The sequence below is a fragment of the Salmo trutta genome, chromosome 4 (assembly GCF_901001165.1).
Source record: "Salmo trutta chromosome 4, fSalTru1.1, whole genome shotgun sequence".
NCBI lineage: Eukaryota > Metazoa > Chordata > Actinopteri > Salmoniformes > Salmonidae > Salmo > Salmo trutta.
In genome coordinates, this window is record NC_042960.1 from 61193540 (window position 1) to 61213636 (window position 20097).

A 20097-nucleotide genomic window follows, 5' to 3' on the forward strand; every position below is an offset into this window, starting at 1 on the left:
AGTCAGTCATATCAAGAACACGATGAAACGAGCTGAAACGAGACACTTACGTTTCACCACATGCCAGTTCCTTGTCATTGTTGCCAGCTATCTGGCCATCCAGAACCATAACACACAGCCTTCTGCCCCATTGAAGCGTGTGCATCATTTTCGTGACGTTGTCAGCTAACCCGTCTATTCTCCCAAAAGACTCTCTATTCTAACTAATCAAATTCGATGGGTGTTTCATTCTCCCAGAAGACTCTCTGTTAATCTAGCTAATCCTGTTCCTGGGTTTTGTGTACGGCCGTGTGTGTTCACACGTGTTTGTTCCCCCCTCCCACAGACAAAGCCAAGGTGTCAAACTGCAGAGTCATTGTGCACTGCCTGGCTGGAATCTCACGCTCGGCAACCATCGCCATTGCATACATCATGAAGACAATGGGCCTGTCATCGGATGATGCCTACAGGTACACTCTCTACCCGACGCTCCCCGCCAGCTGAGCTTAAGTTGCAGCATCTTTAAAAAGTGGACTCAGTGTTTGAGGAAATGCTAGACGCTCATCTGTACCCCCCAGTCTTGAGAAATGACATTCTTCTGGTTGCCAGAGGAACTAGTGTACAGTAGGAACTAGTTGTGTTGCCTAGGATCATCTTTTGTGAGGCAGTTAGTTCACACCAGTTCATTCGGGGGTAACCTGCTACTTAAATGCACGCAACCCAACGATGAATATTAGGTTTACACAGGAAGTAGCTTAGAAGAACTTTACAAAGTATTTGTTTTGCTTTACTTTGCATCTGGAGCCCCAACTCTAACTGGAACTAACATTTTTCCCTCTTATTTCCTCTTGACCAGGTTTGTGAAGGACCGACGGCCTTCAATATCGCCCAACTTTAACTTCCTGGGCCAGCTGCTGGAGTTTGAGAAGGGGCTGCGGCTCCTCCAGGCGCTGTCAGACGACAAGACCTCAGAGGGCAAAGGTCAATCCCAGGGCTCAGAGGTCAACGGGTTCAGCTCAGGGTCAGAAGTCAACGGTCACCATGACACTTCACCAATAGAGCCCCAGACCCCACCAGAACCGAAGCTCCCCTCGCCGACTTCTCTCCAGCAGGGCTTCAACGGCCTCCACCTGTCGGCCGAGCGCATCCTGGACACTAACCGGCTGAAGCGATCCTTCTCCCTGGACATCAAGTCTGTCTACTCCCCCAGCAGCCCCCACTGCCTGCACCTGGCAGCGCCCACACACTCCGAAGACGTGCCCAAGCTATGTAAGCTGGACAGCCCCCCTGTCAATGGTGTCTGCCCTCAGTTCTCCCCTGTCCCAGACAGCCCCAGCTCGGCCGAGTCACCTTTCCCTTCCCCGGGGTGCGGCGGCAGCATCGGAGGTCTCGACGTTGGGGGTCACAGTGAGGGGGGCGTTCGTTCTGGAGGCCCATCATCGTCCAGGCCCAGGAGGAAAGCCAAGCACGGCCCTGGATCTGGATCCACAGCCAGTTCCCCGGTACAACCCGTTCACAAGAGCCCCAGCCTGGACGAGAGTCTAAAGGGCTCCATGCTTCTCTCTCTGCCCCCCAAAGAGTCCGGAACCATGTGGACCAAACACAGAGACACAGTACAGGCCACCACCCCAGTCACACCTGTCACCCCCACTGCCGACGCCCCCTGGTACTTCGGGGCTGAAGAGGTAGGGGAAGGAGGGATGGAACTAGGAGGAGACGGAGGAGGAGGGGTGGAAGTGCGATTCGGAAGCAGCTCTGCGTACGTGGCGTTCGGTTGTAGCGAGGGCGTGCGGCTACGGGAGAAAGTGCAGCGGGACAAAAGGGCATCGTCGTCATCAGCGCCATTACAGAGGGACTCCTCAACGACTGTCGCCAACGGGACGGCCTCCAACAGCACCGAGAAGCAGTTCAAGCGGCGCAGCTGTCAGATGGAGTTTGAGGAGGGCATCTCCGATACGCGTTCCCGGGAGGAGCTGGAGAAGATGGGGAAGCAGTCCAGCTTCTCTGGCAGCATGGAGATCATCGAGGTGTCCTGACTAACCGCACTCCTGACCACAACCGGCCCACCCAGGGAGGAGGGGAAACGGACCTGAAGGAGGAGGGAGGACAGAGGTGGGAAATTTACACTTCCCAAACAGACCGCGTTAAAGACTCAAACTCTGAGAAGACAGAAACACCAGAGAGATTCCGGGAGTCCCTTATCTAGCTAGCGTTCCTTGACTAGACATGGGGTTCAGCAGGCTGTCGATTTCCTAGGTTACATTTACAGTACTACCAACCAAAGCTCTGAAGAGAACAACTACGAGGAAAGACGGAGGGCTATGGGGCACTGACACTGAACTATGAACTGTGAACTATTTCCTCTGTATGGTGTCAGTTAAAGAAAAACAGATCCAGGGGCAAATCTCAAACAACACCCTATCACCCATATAGTGCACTACTTTTGACCAAAAGTCACCAAAAGTATAGTGCTATTTTCGTTATTGGGTGTCATTTGAGACGTAGCCAAGTGCTTTCCTCCCAAAGACTTCAATCCCCAGCATGCCTCAGTCTGCCCCTCCCTTAATTTCAAAGACTTCAGCCCCAGAGAACCACAACCTACAGCATGGCTCAGTCTGCCCCTCCTTTCATTACAAAGACTTAGAAAGAGCTCTGTACCCCAGAAACGCACCACAGCACAATGCAGAGAGAGACTATTCAGACTCTCCTAAGAGTCTATACCGGTGGTACTGCATCAAAACAATGACGAATCCTCCATGTTGGCGTGTCAGCCCATCATGGTTTACAAAGACTTTGCAGTTTAAGAGGACTCATAGTGACTGATAAAGACTGGCATTGTATTTTCCCGCAATACTCGTCTGCTTCCTTGTTTCCAGTGTTTAACAGTGTGACGTGACTGTTGGGGCGGTGGGGAGGAGAGGAGTTAGGTCTAAGTTACGCCCTCCCTGTAGTGGAGTTCAGTACTTGCATGTCTCACTCCACACCCCCCAAGTATACCCCACCCCAGCCTCCCAGAGCATGCTCCAGGGCTGGCGACAGACAGACAAATACTATATATACTATATGAATATATATATATAGCGATTTTAATGGACTTTTAATCAACAACAAAAAATCTCAGTTCTGGTTGTAATTTATTTGATCTGTTCATTCTGGTAATGAGAAATAATAGAATGTTTTGTGGACTTTTTCCTTTTCCTTCGTTAATCTCAGTTTTTGTTGTATGGTATTTATGAAACACATACAACCACACACTCATGCACACACACACACTCATGCACACAAAACTACAAGCAAGCAATATGTGCTGTTCCTTGTTTGGAGGAAGAGTGATGTATTTTGGGTTTCATCTGACGTTGAAATGCACTTTTCTGTTACTCTTCAAAAACGAGTATCCCATCCACTTCCTAAGAGGGTACCAACACACTCTAACCCAGGGGTGGGAAAACTACAGCTCATTCAATCCGGCCCATGGGAGGTTTCAGTAAAAACAACCAACAAAATGGGGGGCAAATTATTATTTAGGGTTTAAAAACTACTCTAGGCCACATTTGAATGTCTAAAACTAGATAGAATGTTTGTAGAATTTATAATAGACCTGTATATTTCCAAATAACTGCCCTTTTTCTGGCCCCAAAATTGATTTTGACATACAAATCGGTTCCCTAAATCCTGATGTGGCCTTCGAGCCAAAATGTTTGCCCACCCCTGCTCTTACCTCTGGTGACATCACCAGATGTGTGGTATGGTGAAGAACAGTCCCTATGAGCATGAAAACGTTGAATTTACATTGAAAAGATGTTGAAAATACATATGTTTGGTTGAAAATATGTTAAATATGTATTTGTGGTTGAAAATATGTTGAAAATAGGTATTTTTAGTTGAAAATACATTCAAAATATGTATTTTCAACATCTTATGTTCACCGAGATGACTCTTCAGTTGAGTGTAATTAAGATGTTATTTATTGTGATTGTGGGCTCCAGTTAGTGCATCTCCTGGGAGACGGTTAATGTGTGTGAGCGAGAATGAAGAACTTTATTCAACCCAGTACTAAAGAGCAAATTATTGTAGGAAGGACTATTGATTTCTCCAGGGCTCATGACAACAACTACCGGTATATGCAAGTAGATCCACACAGTTGACAATGTTAGAGACATCCACCTAACACACTGCTAAACTCACTCTGTTGGCTAGTTTCCAAATTCACACACACACACACACACACACACACACACACACACACACACACACAGAACTAAACTGTGTTGGGATATGAGAGAAGCCCATAACTGAAACAAATCCGCCCACACATACACACACAGACATAAACACACAGACACTTATAGTCACACACAAAGATATACCACCACCTTTCGTTTGTTCTCAGGGGATCTTTCAGTGAGCCAAGCCTGGCGCAGGGTACACAATTGCTTGCACATCAGCACAATGCATGTCACTCCCTCACTATCTCTATCAGTCTATCGCTCTCACTCTCTTATTTTCCAAAGGTTTGATAAAAACAAAACAAAACGGAAGGGATGAAACTAGAACGTGATTCAGAAGTGAATAAATGAATGCTATTGCTCTGCTGGTGCGAGATTGTCTATTTATTTATGATGTACGTATATGTGTTTTTTTCTTTTCCTTTGGTTAGCTTTTCTCTATTGTGACCTTTGACCTATACCTTTGTGCTGCTGTAAGGTCAGACCTGGATTTCCTGTGTTCAGTTCTCTGAGGCTTTCCTTCTAGTCTCTTTATTTTTAAAAGATGTTGTTATAATTATTTAAAAACATGTTAAGAGAAGATGCAGGCTGTCCCGATTGCTATAATTGTTGGTATTGATGAATTATTATTATTATTATGATTATTATTGTTGTTATGTTGTGTAAATAGCAAGGTATCTAAGAATATTGATGAATTTAGGTACATTTTTTAAATAAAATCCTGATACCTTAGGCTGCTTGACGCAAAATACCTCAGGTTTTTCCTTCCTTGTACATGTTTTGTGAAAATGAGACAAAAATACAAAAATGACAAAATATGAACTGTTCTCTGTCTCTGTTTTGGTTTTAGGTGAGTCCGTCTTGGGCTGGTGGTCCACATGGGATAATTGCAGGACAAAACAGCAATACAGCCTGGCATATGGATAAAAACCAAGCCATACAGCCTGGCATATGGATAAAAACCAAGCCATACAGCCTGGCATATGGATAAAAACCAAGCCATACAGCCTGGCATATGGATAAAAACCAAGCCATACAGCCTGGCATATGGATAAAAACCAAGCCATACAGGCTGGCATATGGATAAAAACCAAGCCATACAGCCTGGCATATGGATAAAAACCAAGCCATACAGCCTGGCATATGGATAAAAACCAAGCCATACAGCCTGGCATATGGATAAAAACCAAGCCATACAGGCTGGTATATGGATAAAAACCAAACCATACAGCCTGGCATATGGATAAAAACCAAGCCATACAGCCTGGCATATGGATAAAAACCAAGCCATACAGCCTGGCATATGGATAAAAACCAAGTCATACAGCCTGGCATATGGATAAAAACCAAGCCATACAGCCTGGCATATGGATAAAAACCAAGCCATACAGCCTGGCATATGGATAAAAACCAAGCCATACAGCCTGGCATATGGATAAAAACCAAGCCATACAGCCTGGCATATGGATAAAAACCAAGTCATACAGGCTGGCATATGGATAAAAACCAAGTCATACAGGCTGGCATATGGATTAAAAAAAGTGTTTGGCTTGACAAAGTTTATCCCTAAGGGGAAATTTAGCTTGGACATCATAACTAGACTATCGCAACAATCCACATGATCAAATAGATACTGGAGCCCATATACATTAGATAAAATACACATACAGTTGAAGTCAGAAGTTTACATTCACCTTAGCCAACTACATTTAAACTCAGTTTTTCACAATTCCTGACATGTAATCCTAATAAAAATTCCCTGTCGTAGGTCAGTTAGGATCACCACTTTATTTTAACAATGTGAAATGTCAGAATAATAGTAGAGAGAATGATTTATTTTAGCTTTTATTTCTTTCATCACATTCCCAGTGGGTCAGAAGTTTACATACAGTCAATTAGTAATTGGTAGCATTGCCTTTAAATTGTTTAACTTGGGTCAAACGTTTTGGGTAGCCTTCCACAAGCTTCCCACAATAAGTTGGGTGAATTTTGGCCCATTCCTCCTGACAGAGCTGGTGTAACTGAGTCAGGTTTGTAGGCCTCCTTGCTTGCACATGCTTTTTCAGTTCTGCCCACACATTTACTATAGGTTTGAGGTCAGGGCTTTGTGATGGCCACTCCAATACCTTGACTTTGTTGCCCTTAAGCCATTTTGCCACACCTTTGGAAGTATGCTTGGGGTCATTGTCCATTTGGAAGACCCATTTGCAACCAAGCTTTAACTTCCTGACTGATGTCTTGAGATGTTGCTTCAATATATCCACATCATTTTCCTACCTCATGATGCCATCTATTTTGTGAAGTGCATCAGTCCCTCCTGCTGCAAAGCTCCTCCACAACATGATACTGTCACCCCCGTGCTTCACGGTTGGGATGGTGTTCTTTCGGCTTGCAAGCCTCCCCCTTTTTCCTCCAAACATAACGATGGTCATTATGGCCAAACAGTTCTATTTTTGTTTCATCAGACCAGAGGACATTTACCCACAAAGTACGATCTTTGTCCCCATGTGCAGTTGCAAACCATAGACTGGCTTTTTTATGGCGGTTTTGGAGCAGTGGCATCTTCGTTGCTGAGCGGTCTTTCAGGTTATGTCGATATAGGACTCGTTTTACTGTGGACATAGATACTTTTTGTACCTGTTTCCTCCAGCATCTTCACAAGGTCCTTTGCTGTTGTTCTGGGATTGATTTGCACTTTCCCACCAAAGTACGTCCATCTCTAGGAGACAGAACGCGTCTCCTTCCTGAGCGGCATGACGGCTGCGTGGTCCCATGGTGTTTATGCTTGCGTACTATTGTTTGTACAGGTGAACATGGTACCTTCAGGCATTTCTAAATTGCACCCAAGGATGAACCAGACTTGTGGAGGTCTACAATTAATTTATTTGGATTTTCCCATGATGTCAAGCTAAGAAGCACTGAGTGTGAAGGTAGGCCTTGGAATACCCCCGCAGGTACACCTCCAATTGACTCAAATGATGTGAATTAGCCTATCAGAAGCTTCTAAAGCCATGCCTTTCTGGAATTTTCCAAGCTGTTTAAAGGCACAGTCATCTAGTGTATGTAAACTTCTGACCTACTGGAATTGTGATAAAGTGAATTATAAGTGAAATAATCTGTTTGTAAACAATTGTTGGAAATATTACTTGTGTCATGCACAAAGTAGATGTCCTAACCGACTTGCCAAAACTATAGTTTGTTAACAAGAAATTTGTGGAGTGGTTGAAAACGAGTTTTAATGACTCCAACCTAGGTGTATGTAAACTTCCGACTTCAACTGTACAGTGCCTTCAGGAAGTATTCACACCCCTTGACTTTTTCCACATTTTGTTGAATTTAAATGGATTACATTGAGATTGAATCACTGGCCTACACACAATAGCCTGTAATTGTCATGCTTGCTCCTGCTCTCCCTCTCTCTGGCGCTCGAGGGCGCCAGACTGCCTATCTTTACACACACCTGTCCTCTTCGTTACGCGCACCAGCGCCTCATTGGACCCACCTGAACTCTATTATTATTTGATTGCCTTCCCTTTATCTGTCTGGTCCTCACATTATTCCCTGTGTCAGCATTGATTTCGTTACTTTGTCCCTTCCAGACGCTGGTTCAGTCCTGTTTTCTCCCTGTACCTGGTTCCTGTTTCCAGCGTCGTGCCCTACAATAATGTCAAAGTGGAATTATGTTTTTAGATATATGAGTAGATGTGCTTGTTTTGAGATCAAAGTGAGACTTGCATGTAGCCACGTGTGCACATTTGTTCATATTCTTTGCTAGTAAGTGAGGTATTAGCCCAGTTATAGCTAATTTCTAGTCAGCAATAGGGGAGATGTTGCTTCCTTCAAGAGCACAAAATGTGTACATGTCTAGACATCTTTGAAAAGAAAGTCAGTTAAAGAGATTTGTTTTATGTTTTAAAGGGGCAGTGTTGTATTTTGAGACAGGCTTGAATAGGCTAAGTAGCCAAAAGTCAGAGGGTAGCATAATGTGTCTGATTCTCTGTAATAATGGTATGGGATAATAATTCATTTTATTTTGTAAAGTGGTTTCTTGCATCAAACAACAAAATATTTTCAGTCACCTCCAGTGGATAAACAGGTTAATGTCATGCCCTACATGTTTTTTCAAAAGTCTCATGGAATGTAGGCCTACATTCCATTAAATAAACCTTTATTTAACTAGGCATTGAACACCACACATTGGCTGCCACTGTAGGCTGAATGATAGAACAGCTAAAAGTTATGGGGTGCATTTTCGCCATTGTTTCTGATGGTAGGCCACTCTGATAGGCCTACATTATGATCAAATAGCCACAATAGCCTACTTCGCCGCTCTTATAACTGTAACTTAAAGTGGGTACAGCCTCAGTGTTCACAGTAAACACGCGCTAGTAGTTGCACCGAATTTTCACAACATTCAAATTTGCTCAGTGCCTACATTTTTTTGAGAGAACATTGCTTACAGAGTTTAATGGCTGTGATAGGAGAAAACTGAGGATGGATCAACAACATTGAGGTTACTCCACAATACTTAGCTAAATGACAGAGTGAAATAAGGAAGCCTGTACAGAATATAGGTACCACAGCATTCTGCAAACCATCTCAATTGGCTTGAGGTCAGGTGATTGTGGAGGCCAGGTCAGCTGATGCAGCGCTCCATCACTCTCCTTATTAGTCAAATAGCCCTTACACAGCCTGGAGGTGTGTTTGGTCATTGTCCTGTTGAAAAACAAATGATAGTCCCACTAAGTGCAAACCTGGTGGAATGGCGTATTGCTGCAGAATACTGTGGTAGCCATGCTGGTTAAGTTTGCCTTGAATTCGAAATAAATCACTGACAGTGTCACCAGCAAAGCACCGCCACACCATCACACCTCCTCCTCCATGCTTCACGGTGGGAACCACACGTGCAGAGATCATCCGTTCACCTACTCTGCGTCTCACAAAGACACAGTGGTTGGACAGATTTCCACTGGTCTAATGTCCATTGCTCATGTTTTTTGACCCAAAAGAGTCTCTTCTTCTTATTGGTGTCCTTTAGTAGTGGTTTCTTTGCAGCAATTTGACCATGAAGGCTTGATTCACGAAGTCTCCTCTGAACAGTTGATGTTGAGATGTGTCTGTTACTTGGGCTGAAATTTCTGGGGCTGGTAACTCTAATGAACTTATCCTCTGCAGCAGAGGTAACTGTGGGTCTTCCTTTCCTGTGGCGGTCCTCATGAGAGCCAGTTTCATCATAGCGCTTGATGGTTTTTGTGACAGCACTTGAAGAAACTTTCACAGTTCTTGACATTTTCCGGATTGACTGACTTTCATGCCTTAAAGTATGAAGGTCAGACCCCTACCTTGTCACAACACAACTGACTGGCTCAAACGCAATAAGAAGGAAATAAATTCCACAAATTAACCTTCAACAAGGCATACCTGTTCATTGAAATGCATTCCAGGTGACTAACTCATGAAGCTGGTTGAGAGAATGCCAAGAGTGTGTAAAGCTGTCATGAAGGCAAAGGGTGGCTACTTTGAAGAATCTCAAATATAACATATATTTTGATTTGTTTAACACTTTTTTGGTTACTATATGATTCCATATGTGGTATTTCATAGTGTTGATGTCTTCACTATTATTATACAACGTAGAAAATATTACCAGTACCAGTCAAAAATAAACTTTTGACTGTTACTGGATATTGACTCAAGGGGTTGAATACTAATATACTGAAGATATATTCATGTTTTGTTTTTCATTATTATTATTTTTTTTACAAATATTAGAATTTTTCTTACACTTTGACATTACAAAGTATTTTGTGTAGCTCGTTGACTAAAAATTACAATTAAATCCATTTGAATCCCATCTTGTAACACAACAAAATGTGGAAAAGGTCAAGGGGTGTGAATATTTTCTGAAGGCACTGTACAGTACATCACATTCTCATAACAGAATAACACCTGGCAAGGTATAATGCTAGGGTTATTAGCATAGTCCAGGGGAATTCCATGGCTTTGTCCCATGTGAAAGAGGAGAGACAGAGGGAGAGAGACCACCAGTCACAGAATCCCAGGAGAGAGAGCGAGTGAGAGAGAGAGATTTGCACGTCGTTACAACACTGTATATAGCCATATGACAAAAAAATCACTTTTGTTTATTATATATTTCACTTCCTTTGGCAATGTAAACATATGTTTCCCATGCCAATAAAGCTATTTGAGAAAGAGACAGACAGAGAGGGAGAGAGAGACAGAAAGGGAGAGAGAGACAGAGAGGGAGAGAGACGGAGAGGGAGAGAGAGACAGAGAGAGTGAGAGAAAGAGACAGACAGAGACAGAGAACCCACACCAAGAGCATCACCAGCCACACCCTGGCCACACCCTATATAGGCCCCCATATCAGATCCATATCAGACCTATGCTCTTCTGCCCACCCCATGCCCCCCGCCCCTGCGGCAAGGACCTCAACATGACAGCAGGACAACCCCAACAATTACACCCGCCCAAGCCCCATCCTGCGACCTAAGAGGAACGCATAAGATGCTCAACATGCTCTGCTCACAACTACTGTGACATGCTCTGCTCACAACACTAGATACACAAAGCTTTACTATTTCATCCTGGAAAGTACAAGGTCTGAAGTTATCAATCTTTGGCCTAAAGAGCAGGAACCAAAAATGTATAAAAAAAATTGGAAATACAGACATTGCCATCCTACAAGGAACATGGTATGAAGGAGACAGATCCACTGGTAGCCCTCTATGTTACAGAGAGCTGGTAGTCACATCCACCAAACTACCAGGTGTGAAATAGGGAAGAGACTCAGGGGTATGCTAATTTGGTATATAGCAGACCTAACCCACTCTTAAATTAGTCAAAACAGGAACATTTTACATCTGCTAGAAATGAATAAGGAAATTATCTCAACAGAGAAAAATTTCCTCATGTGTGCTACCTATATCCCCCCAATAGAATCCCCACATTTTAACGATGCCAGCTTCTCTGTCCCTGAGGGGGAGATCAACAATTTCCAGGCCCAGGGACATGTACTACTCTGTGGTGACCTAAATGCCAGAACTGGACAAGAACCCGACACCCTCAGCTCACAGGGGGACAAACACCTACCTGGAGGTGACAGCATTCCCTCCCCCATAACAATTACAGCGGGTTAACTACCTTGTTCATGGTCAGAATGACAGATGATCTTCTTCTTGTCAGTTCAGGGATTTGATCCCGCAACCTTTGGGTTACTGGCCCAACACTCTAACCACTAAGCCACCTGCCGCCCCAATGTTAATTGGCCTTAAACAGGTAGTACACAGTGGCAGAATACCTGACCACTGTGACTAAACCTAACTTAAGGAAATGTACAGAATCAGTGAGCATAGCCTTGCTATTGAGAAAGGCTGCCGAAGGCAGACCTGGCTCTCAAGAGAAGACAAGCTATGTGCACACTGCCCACAAAATGAGGTGGAAACTGAGCTGCACTTCCTAACCTCCTGCCAAACGTATGACCATATTAGAGACACATATTTCTCCCAGATTACACCGACCCACAAATAATTAAAAAACAAATCCAATTTTGATAAACTCCCATTTCTATTGTCTGAAATACCACAGTGTGCCATCACAGCAGCAAGATTTGTGACCTGTTGCCAAAAGAAAAGGGCAACCAGTGAAGAACAAACACCATTGTAAATACAACCCATATTTATGTTTATTTATTTTCCCTTTTGTACTTTTTTTATTTGCATATAATATGACATTTGAAATGTGTGTAATGTTTACTGTTCATTTCTATTGTTTATTTCACTTTTGACTTGCTTTGGCAATGTTAACATATGTTTCCCATGATAATAAAGCCCTTAAATTTAATTTAATTGAATTGAAATTTGAGAGAGAGAGAGAGAGAGAGAAAGAGAGAGAGAGAGAGAGAGAGAGAGAGAGAGAGAGAGAGAGAGAGAGAGAGAGAGAGAGAGGGAGGGAGGGAGGGAGGGACGGACGGGGCGGTAGAGAGACCATGTCACTATGGATTATCTCTGTAGTTCTCTCCTTTGATCGGTTCATTGTCTGTGTTATTTCTCTCTCTCTCTCACACACACACACACGGTACACCTACACACATGCCTCTGGCCAAATGTGACAGAAATTCACTCCGTTGTTTCCCTGTTGCCTCTCGTTATCTTCCAGCGATGTGCACAGCGATGGGAGGATGGTTGGACCATTGGATGGGTGAAGTGTTTGCCCAATGATGTGATGTGTTTGAATAGTGATTACCTTCAGGGGATGAGAGAAGCGAGAGAGAATGTGAGAAGGTATATTTCAATGTGTGTCTGTTAGAGAGAGAAAAAGAGGAAGGCATTTTGCCCTCAGCAGATCAATGGCACCAATTCATCACCAGCATCTCTGTATGAATTGAATGGTTGAATGAGACAACAATAGCCCTTTTGGTTTCATGATGTCATGAATCTCAGAACACTTTCTATTACACCATCAGCATAAAGTATGCAATGTAACTATTGTGTGTGTTCTGAGCAGAAAAGCCTGTATTATGGATTTTCAGGGATTTCCCCAGGAAAGACTATGTTATTTGACTATATTAATCTGACAACGCTTTGTAGGCTACCTCAAAAATATCAGCTGTCTAAGGCCTATCCTAACTGTCTGATTGCCAGATTGTGGGTATTCAACTTGTATGTTTTGCTAGCTGCTACACATGTGCACATAAGACAAAGGTTTACACTGCACTGTACAGTACTCTATCAGCTAAATGTCAGTGAGTCTTTTCCATGCGTGTATTGGATCAGCGGATCGTACTGTCTACAGTATGTCTATACGTCCATCTCTTTCTCAGGGTGCCCTTGGTGAGTATTAAGATCTGCTCGCTAATACACCTTAAACAGGTCACATCGGATCACCTTGCATTCGGCTGAGGTCTGCATTATGAGACAATATGAGAACGTTCTTAACATACTTGGACACATTACACTGTCAGACCCATCTGATACTTGTGAACACTATTGTTGATGAGCTACTGTCTATGGATGAAAATAACGGAATATAAGAACAGAAGACAGTTTAATTGAGTATACAGAAAAATACGTTTGAATGTGTGCATGTGTGGGTCCTCCTCCTCCCAGTGGCTGATGGGTACCAGACGCGGCCATGCTGAGTGCCGGCCTGGCGCCTGATCCCAAGCCTTATATATGGAAACTGTTAGGAGCGTTACGTCAGCACGGCATTCCACACTTTTCCACTCTTATGCACACACGCACACACACACACACACACACACACACACACACACACACACACACACACACACACACACACACACACACACACACACACACACACACACACACACACACACACACACACACACACACACACACACACACACACACACACACACACACACACACACAGAGGTAACTAGGCTTACACACACACTCTCTCTGTTCGTAGCGGAACGTCAGCACGGCATTCCGCACTTTTCCACTGGCCGGCTAGAGTGAGCAATTCCAAAATTGATTTATTTTCCTCTTGTCCTTATATGACCCTAACTCTGAATGCCTACATTCTCCATCTCTCCTCCCTCTTTCTCTCCTGCTTCTTTCTTCTCTTTCTCTCTTCTCTCTGTTTGTCTGTCTTGTTTTATTCTCTTATTCTGTCCTAGTTTGTCTCTTTCTGTGTCTCTTTCTCGCACGTTCTCTTCACAAAAGGAAATGCAGCCAAGGCAGTGCCTCAGTATGGTTAGAGGGAGCCTGAGACCTGCATAATATGCCACACTTTATTTAAATAAACTTCCGTATGTATCTTCTCACATCCCTTTGAAATATATGCCATTTAGCAGACGCTTTTAACCAAAGCAACTTAAAGTCACACATGCATTTTACATACAGCTGGTCCTGAGGATCAAACCCATTACGCTGGTGTTGCAAGTGCCTTACTCTACCAGCAGAGCTACAGAGAGCCATATGTAGATGGTCAGTAATGCTGCAAACACATGGATGACTGCAGAATGTAGTGGATCTGTGACCTGCAGATAGAATGCAATCCCTGGCTCACTGCTCTGAGGCTGTTCTGCAAAGCTTCATCCGTCCTAATGCAGTTAGTGTTGTCATGGTCACCTGTGTATTACAAACTGTAGCTCTTGCTACGGTGAGCGCGAGGTGACATTTAAGGCTCTATTCAATCCGTATTACGGAAGTTCAGAGTTACAGCGTGATTTCAATTTCAACGCAATGTTCCCGCTTTAGCGGAGACTGCATTCACGGTAAACGCTGCATATGTCGGCTCAATCGGAAATTACCTTTACATTTAGAAAAGACTGTTCCCTTAGACTGCAAACAGTGGAAATGGATTCCAAACAAAGGATGCAGAAGAGGCTTATGTGGTAATGCACAATATATCTTAATAAAGTTTGTTTCATTCATACTCATAACCAACCAGTGATTGATTCATCGTGAACTTCATTCAGATTTTGTCCGATGTCTTTATTTGATTAGGGGTCAAATAACTGAAGCATAGATTGGTAACTTTTTTTCAAATTTGGCACACAGAAACTAAAGGCCATGACTACCTTGTTCAAAAAGAATGGCACCGATTGGCCTATAGGTGGCGCTGTTATAAGCAGTCTCACTTAAACCCTCATGTCCGTTGCCCCGTTTGACCTAGAGACTTGAAACTTCATATGTATGTGTCTTTCCTCATGCTGAACAAATTTGCCTCATGGACCCATAAGGTCCGTCAGGATAGATTTTCCACCATCTTGGACATTTTGGAAAACATATGAAAACCTTTTTCTCATGAACCATGAGACGCTAATGCTTAAAATAATCATGAAAAATCTTCTTCTCATGAACTAAAAGTCAGATTCACTCCAAATGTGGTCTTTGGATTCATCACAAAAGTCCCTAAAGAGATTGAGATGGCCACACTACACCAGTAAATATTAACACATACGCTAAAATATGTATAGTTTTTATTGAACCTTTGTTTTATCAGTGAGTCATACTGAGACCACAGTCTCTTTTATAGACAAGCCCTGAATTACATAAACTATGTAAATACACACACCAAAATATAAACACAAATTGCAAGCAGAAAGAAAAACAGGGTCAAAAAAACAAACACATTCATCAGTAATAAGGTCCTCAATCAGCTTTCTGAAACATCACATTTAACAACATTTTGAAGACTGTTCCACAAATATGGCGCAAGAAAACTAAAATCTGATTGTGGAAAGCTCTTAGAGGCTTACCTAGAAAGACTTGCAGTTGTAATCGCTGCCAAAGGTGCTTCTACAAAGTATTGACTCAGGGGTTGATAAAAACAAAATGTTTTCACTTTGTCATTATGGGGTATTGTGTGTACTGTAGATGGGTGAGAAAAAAATGATTGAATCCATTTTGTATTCAGGCTGTATCACAACAAAATGTGAAATAAGTCAAGGGTTATGAATACTTTCTGAAGGCACTGTATGTACATTGCATACAGAATTGCAATCGCAATCAACAGGTTCCTCTATTTTAATGAAACAAATGGATCAATTATGTAACAATTGACTAGGTCAACAATACAGTGAGTTGGATTTGCTCTGCCCATTGACCAGCTCAGGTTGGCCATGCTTAACTTAATGCTGCCACCTACTGTTGGCTGTGAGTCAAACTCACCATCTCCCATATTACAATTTGGTGAAGGTGAAAAACAATCAATAATTGTGTTCTAAAAGTCAAAATAGATACGGACTGCATATATTTCATTTGTCCTCGGGTTACAAGAGATGCCCAGGGGACAGAGAGAGACAGAGAGTCTGTGAGAGAAAGAGACAGAGAGTGAATGGTGCATGTGTGTGAGTGAGAATGTGTGTGTTTCTCTCTGTACCGTCTGAGTGTAGTCTCAAAGCGCTGACTAAAGCAGCTAGGCATGCTGACGCCTGTCTCTCAAATGGTGTGACGCTGGTCCAGACTGAGACAGCCCTCTGCCCCATGCAGCTCTACCCCTATCAGCACGCTCACGGTTACACTGTTACTGTATCCATCAGCACATATCAGTGCATAGCCCAGCCTTAGCTCTATACCCAGCCCCAGCTCCATACCCAGCCCCAGCTCTATACCCGGCCCCAGCTCTATACCCAGCCCCAGCTCTATACCCAGTCCCAGCTCTATACCCAGCCCCAACTCCATACCCAGCCCCAACTCTACATCCAGCCCCAGCTCTATAGCCAGCCCCAGCTCTACACCCAGCCCCAACTCTATACCCAGCCCCAGCGCTATACCCAGTCCCAGCTCTACACCCAGCCCCAACTCCATTCCCAGCCCCAACTCTACACCCAGCCCCAACTCCATACCCAGCCCCAGCTCTATACCCAGCCCCAGCTCTATACCCAGCCCCAACTCCATACCCAGCCCCAGCTCTACACCCAGCCCCAGCTCTCTACCCAGTCCCAGCTCTCTACCCAGCCCCAGCTCCATACCCAGCCCCAGCTCTATACCCAGCCCCAGCTCTATACCCTAGCCACAGCTATATACCCAGCCCCAGCTCTACACCCAGCCCCAGCTCTATACCCAGCCCCAACTCTATACCCAGCGCCAGCTCCATACCCTGCCCCAGCTCTACACCCAGCCCCAGATCTATACCCAGCCCCAACTCTATACCCAGCCCCAGCTCTATACCCAGCCCCAACTCTATACCCAGCCCCAGCTCTATACCCAGTCCCAGCTCTATAACCATCCCCAGCTCCATACCCAGCCCCAGCTCTATACCCAGCGCCAGCTCCATACCCTGCCCCAGCTCTACACCCAGCCCCAGATCTATACCCAGCCCCAACTCCATACCCAGCCCCAACTCTACACCCAGCCCCAGCTCTATAGCCAGCCCCAGCTCTACACCCAGCCCCAGCTCCATACCCAGCCCCAGCTCTACACCCAGCCCCAGCTCTATACCCATCCCCAACTCTATACCCAGCGCCAGCTCCATACCCTGCCCCAGCTCTACACCCAGCCCCAGATCTATACCCAGCCCCAACTCTATACCCAGCCCCAGCTCTATACCCAGCCCCAACTCTATACCCAGCCCCAGCTCTATACCCAGTCCCAGCTCTATAACCATCCCCAGCTCCATACCCATCCCCAACTCTATACCCAGCGCCAGCTCCATACCCTGCCCCAGCTCTACACCCAGCCCCAGATCTATACCCAGCCCCAACTCTATACCCAGCCCCAGCTCTATACCCAGCCCCAACTCTATACCCAGCCCCAGCTCTATACCCAGTCCCAGCTCTATAACCATCCCCAGCTCCATACCCAGCCCCAGCTCTATACCCAGCGCCAGCTCCATACCCTGCCCCAGCTCTACACCCAGCCCCAGATCTATACCCAGCCCCAACTCCATACCCAGCCCCAACTCTACACCCAGCCCCAGCTCTATAGCCAGCCCCAGCTCTACACCCAGCCCCAGCTCCATACCCATCCCCAACTCTACACCCAGCCCCAGCTCTATACCCAGTCCCAGCTCTATACCCAGCCCCAACTGTATACCCAGCCCCAGCTCTATACCCAACCCCAGCTCTATACCCAGTCCCAGCTCTACACCCAGCCCCAACTCCATACCCAGCCCCAACTCTACACCCAGCCCCAGCTCTATAGCCAGCCCCAGCTCTACACCCATCCCCAGCTCCATACCCAGCCCCAACTCTACACCCAGCCCCAGCTCCATACCCAGCCCCAGCTCCATACCCAGCCCCAACTCTATACCCAGTCCCAGCTCTATACCCATCCCCAGCTCCATACCCAGTCCCAGCTCTATACCCAGCCACATCTCTATAGCCAGCCCCAGCTCTCTACCCATTCCCAGCTCTATACCCATCCCCAGCTCTATACCCAGCCCAAACTCTATACCCAGCCCCAGCTCTATACCCATCCCCAGCTCTATACCTCAGCCCCAGCTCTATACCCAGCCCCAGCTCTATACCCATCCCCAGCTCTATACCCCAGCCTCAACTCTATACCCAGCCCCAGCTCTATACCCAGCCCCAGCTCTATACCCATCCCCAGCTCTATACCCAGCCCCAGCTCCATACCCAGTCCCAGCTCTATACCCAACCCCAGCTCTATACCCAGCCCCAGCTCTATACCCAGCCCCAGCTCTATACCCAGCCCCAACTGTACACCCAGCCCCAACTCTATACCCATCCCCAGCTCTCTACCCAGCCCCAGCTCTCTACCCAGCCCCAGCTCTATACCCATCCCCAGCTCTATACCCATCCCCAGCTCTATACCCATCCCCAGCTCTATACCCATCCCCAGCTCTATACCCCAGCCCCAACTCTATACCCATCCCCAGCTCTATACCCAGCCCCAGCTCCATACCCAGTCCCAGCTCTATACCCAACCCCAGCTCTATACCCAGCCCCAGCTCTACACCCAGCCCCAGCTCTATACCCATCCCCAGCTCTATACCCAGCCCCAACTCTATACCCAGTCCCAGCTCTATACCCAGCCCCAGCTCTATACCCAGCCCCAACTGTACACCCAGCCCCAACTCTATACCCATCCCAAGCTCTCTACCCAGCCCCAGCTCTATACCCAGCCCCAGCTCTATACCCATCCCCAGCTCTATACCCATCCCCAGCTCTATACCCATCCCCAGCTCTATACCCATCCCCAGCTCTATACCCATCCCCAGCTCTATACCCCAGCCCCAACTCTATACCCATCCCCAGCTCTCTACCCAGCCCCAGCTCTATACCCATCCCCAGCTCTATACCCATCCCCAGCTCTATACCCATCCCCAGCTCTATACCCAGCCCCAGCTCTATACCCATCCCCAGCTCTCTACCCAGCCCCAACTCTCTACCCAGCCCCAACTCTATACCCAGTCCCAGCTCTATACCCAGCCCCAGCTCTATACCCAGCCCCAGCTCTATACCCCAGCCCCAGCTCTATACCCAGCCCCAGCTCTATACCCCAGCCCCAGCTCTATACCCAGCCCCAGCTCTATACCCATCCCCAGCTCTATACCCCAGCCTCAATAGCGTTGTCATCAAACCCACTATCCTGGCATTACAAGTGTCATTCTGTACCAACTGAGCTACAGAGAACCATACGTATGTCCTGGTGGCCTGTTCTGGGAGGGTTGGTAACCCTTTAGCCCCATCAGCACTCCATCAGCACATATCAGCATATCCCATATCCCAGTGTCTGCACCTCAACAACCACATCCTGGACCACCACAGAGGAAGACTCTGAGTAGGTAGAACTCAGCATAACCCCTGGAACAGTGTCAGATATTTTCTCATCCTTCCACAGGACACATAGACTCACATGACACCTCACACTCTCTCTCACACACACACACGCACACACACAGACATGCACACACGCACACAGACACAGACACACACACACACACACACACAGACACACACACACACACACACACACACACACACACACACACACACACACACACACACACACACACACACACACACACACACACACACACACACAAAGATGAGTGCAGGCTGACAACACTGTGGTGTGACTTATAATTTTCCTGCTCTCTGGTGATGACATCAGAGCCACATGTGGGCTATTTCTGTTTGGTTGCCTGGTGAAAATGAGGTTGTGTCTGATGTGTTGAAAATGAAAAGAAAAGTCCCATATCAAACAATTTCATGCATTGATTAGCATTATAAAAACAGTTCTGTTTGGTGCAAACACAGCTTTGACTTGATGTAGTCTGGTAAAAGTGGATTTTCTCACTGAACAGTGTGTTTATGTTCAGACACTCTATTCCAGGGATAGGCAACTATAGTAGATTCAGCTGTGGGACGATTTTAGTCAGAGCAGATTGTCGGGGGCCAGAACATACTTATAAAAATGTGCACCCAGCA

The 20097-nt window shown here is 45.7% G+C and overlaps 1 protein-coding gene across 3 annotated transcripts in view; it reads left to right on the plus strand.

Moving 5' to 3' along the window:
- Positions 1-5023, plus strand: part of LOC115192771 (dual specificity protein phosphatase 8) — a 99536-nt gene extending 94513 nt beyond the window's left edge. For all 3 annotated transcript variants that reach the window (XM_029751616.1, XM_029751618.1, XM_029751617.1), the window contains 2 exons: positions 326-449; positions 836-5023. In XM_029751616.1, coding sequence (XP_029607476.1) covers positions 326-449; positions 836-2015 — 1304 coding nt within the window. In that variant the 3' untranslated portion in view covers positions 2016-5023. The remainder of the gene's footprint in view (positions 1-325; positions 450-835) is intronic.
- Positions 5024-20097: the final 15074 nt, after the last annotated feature.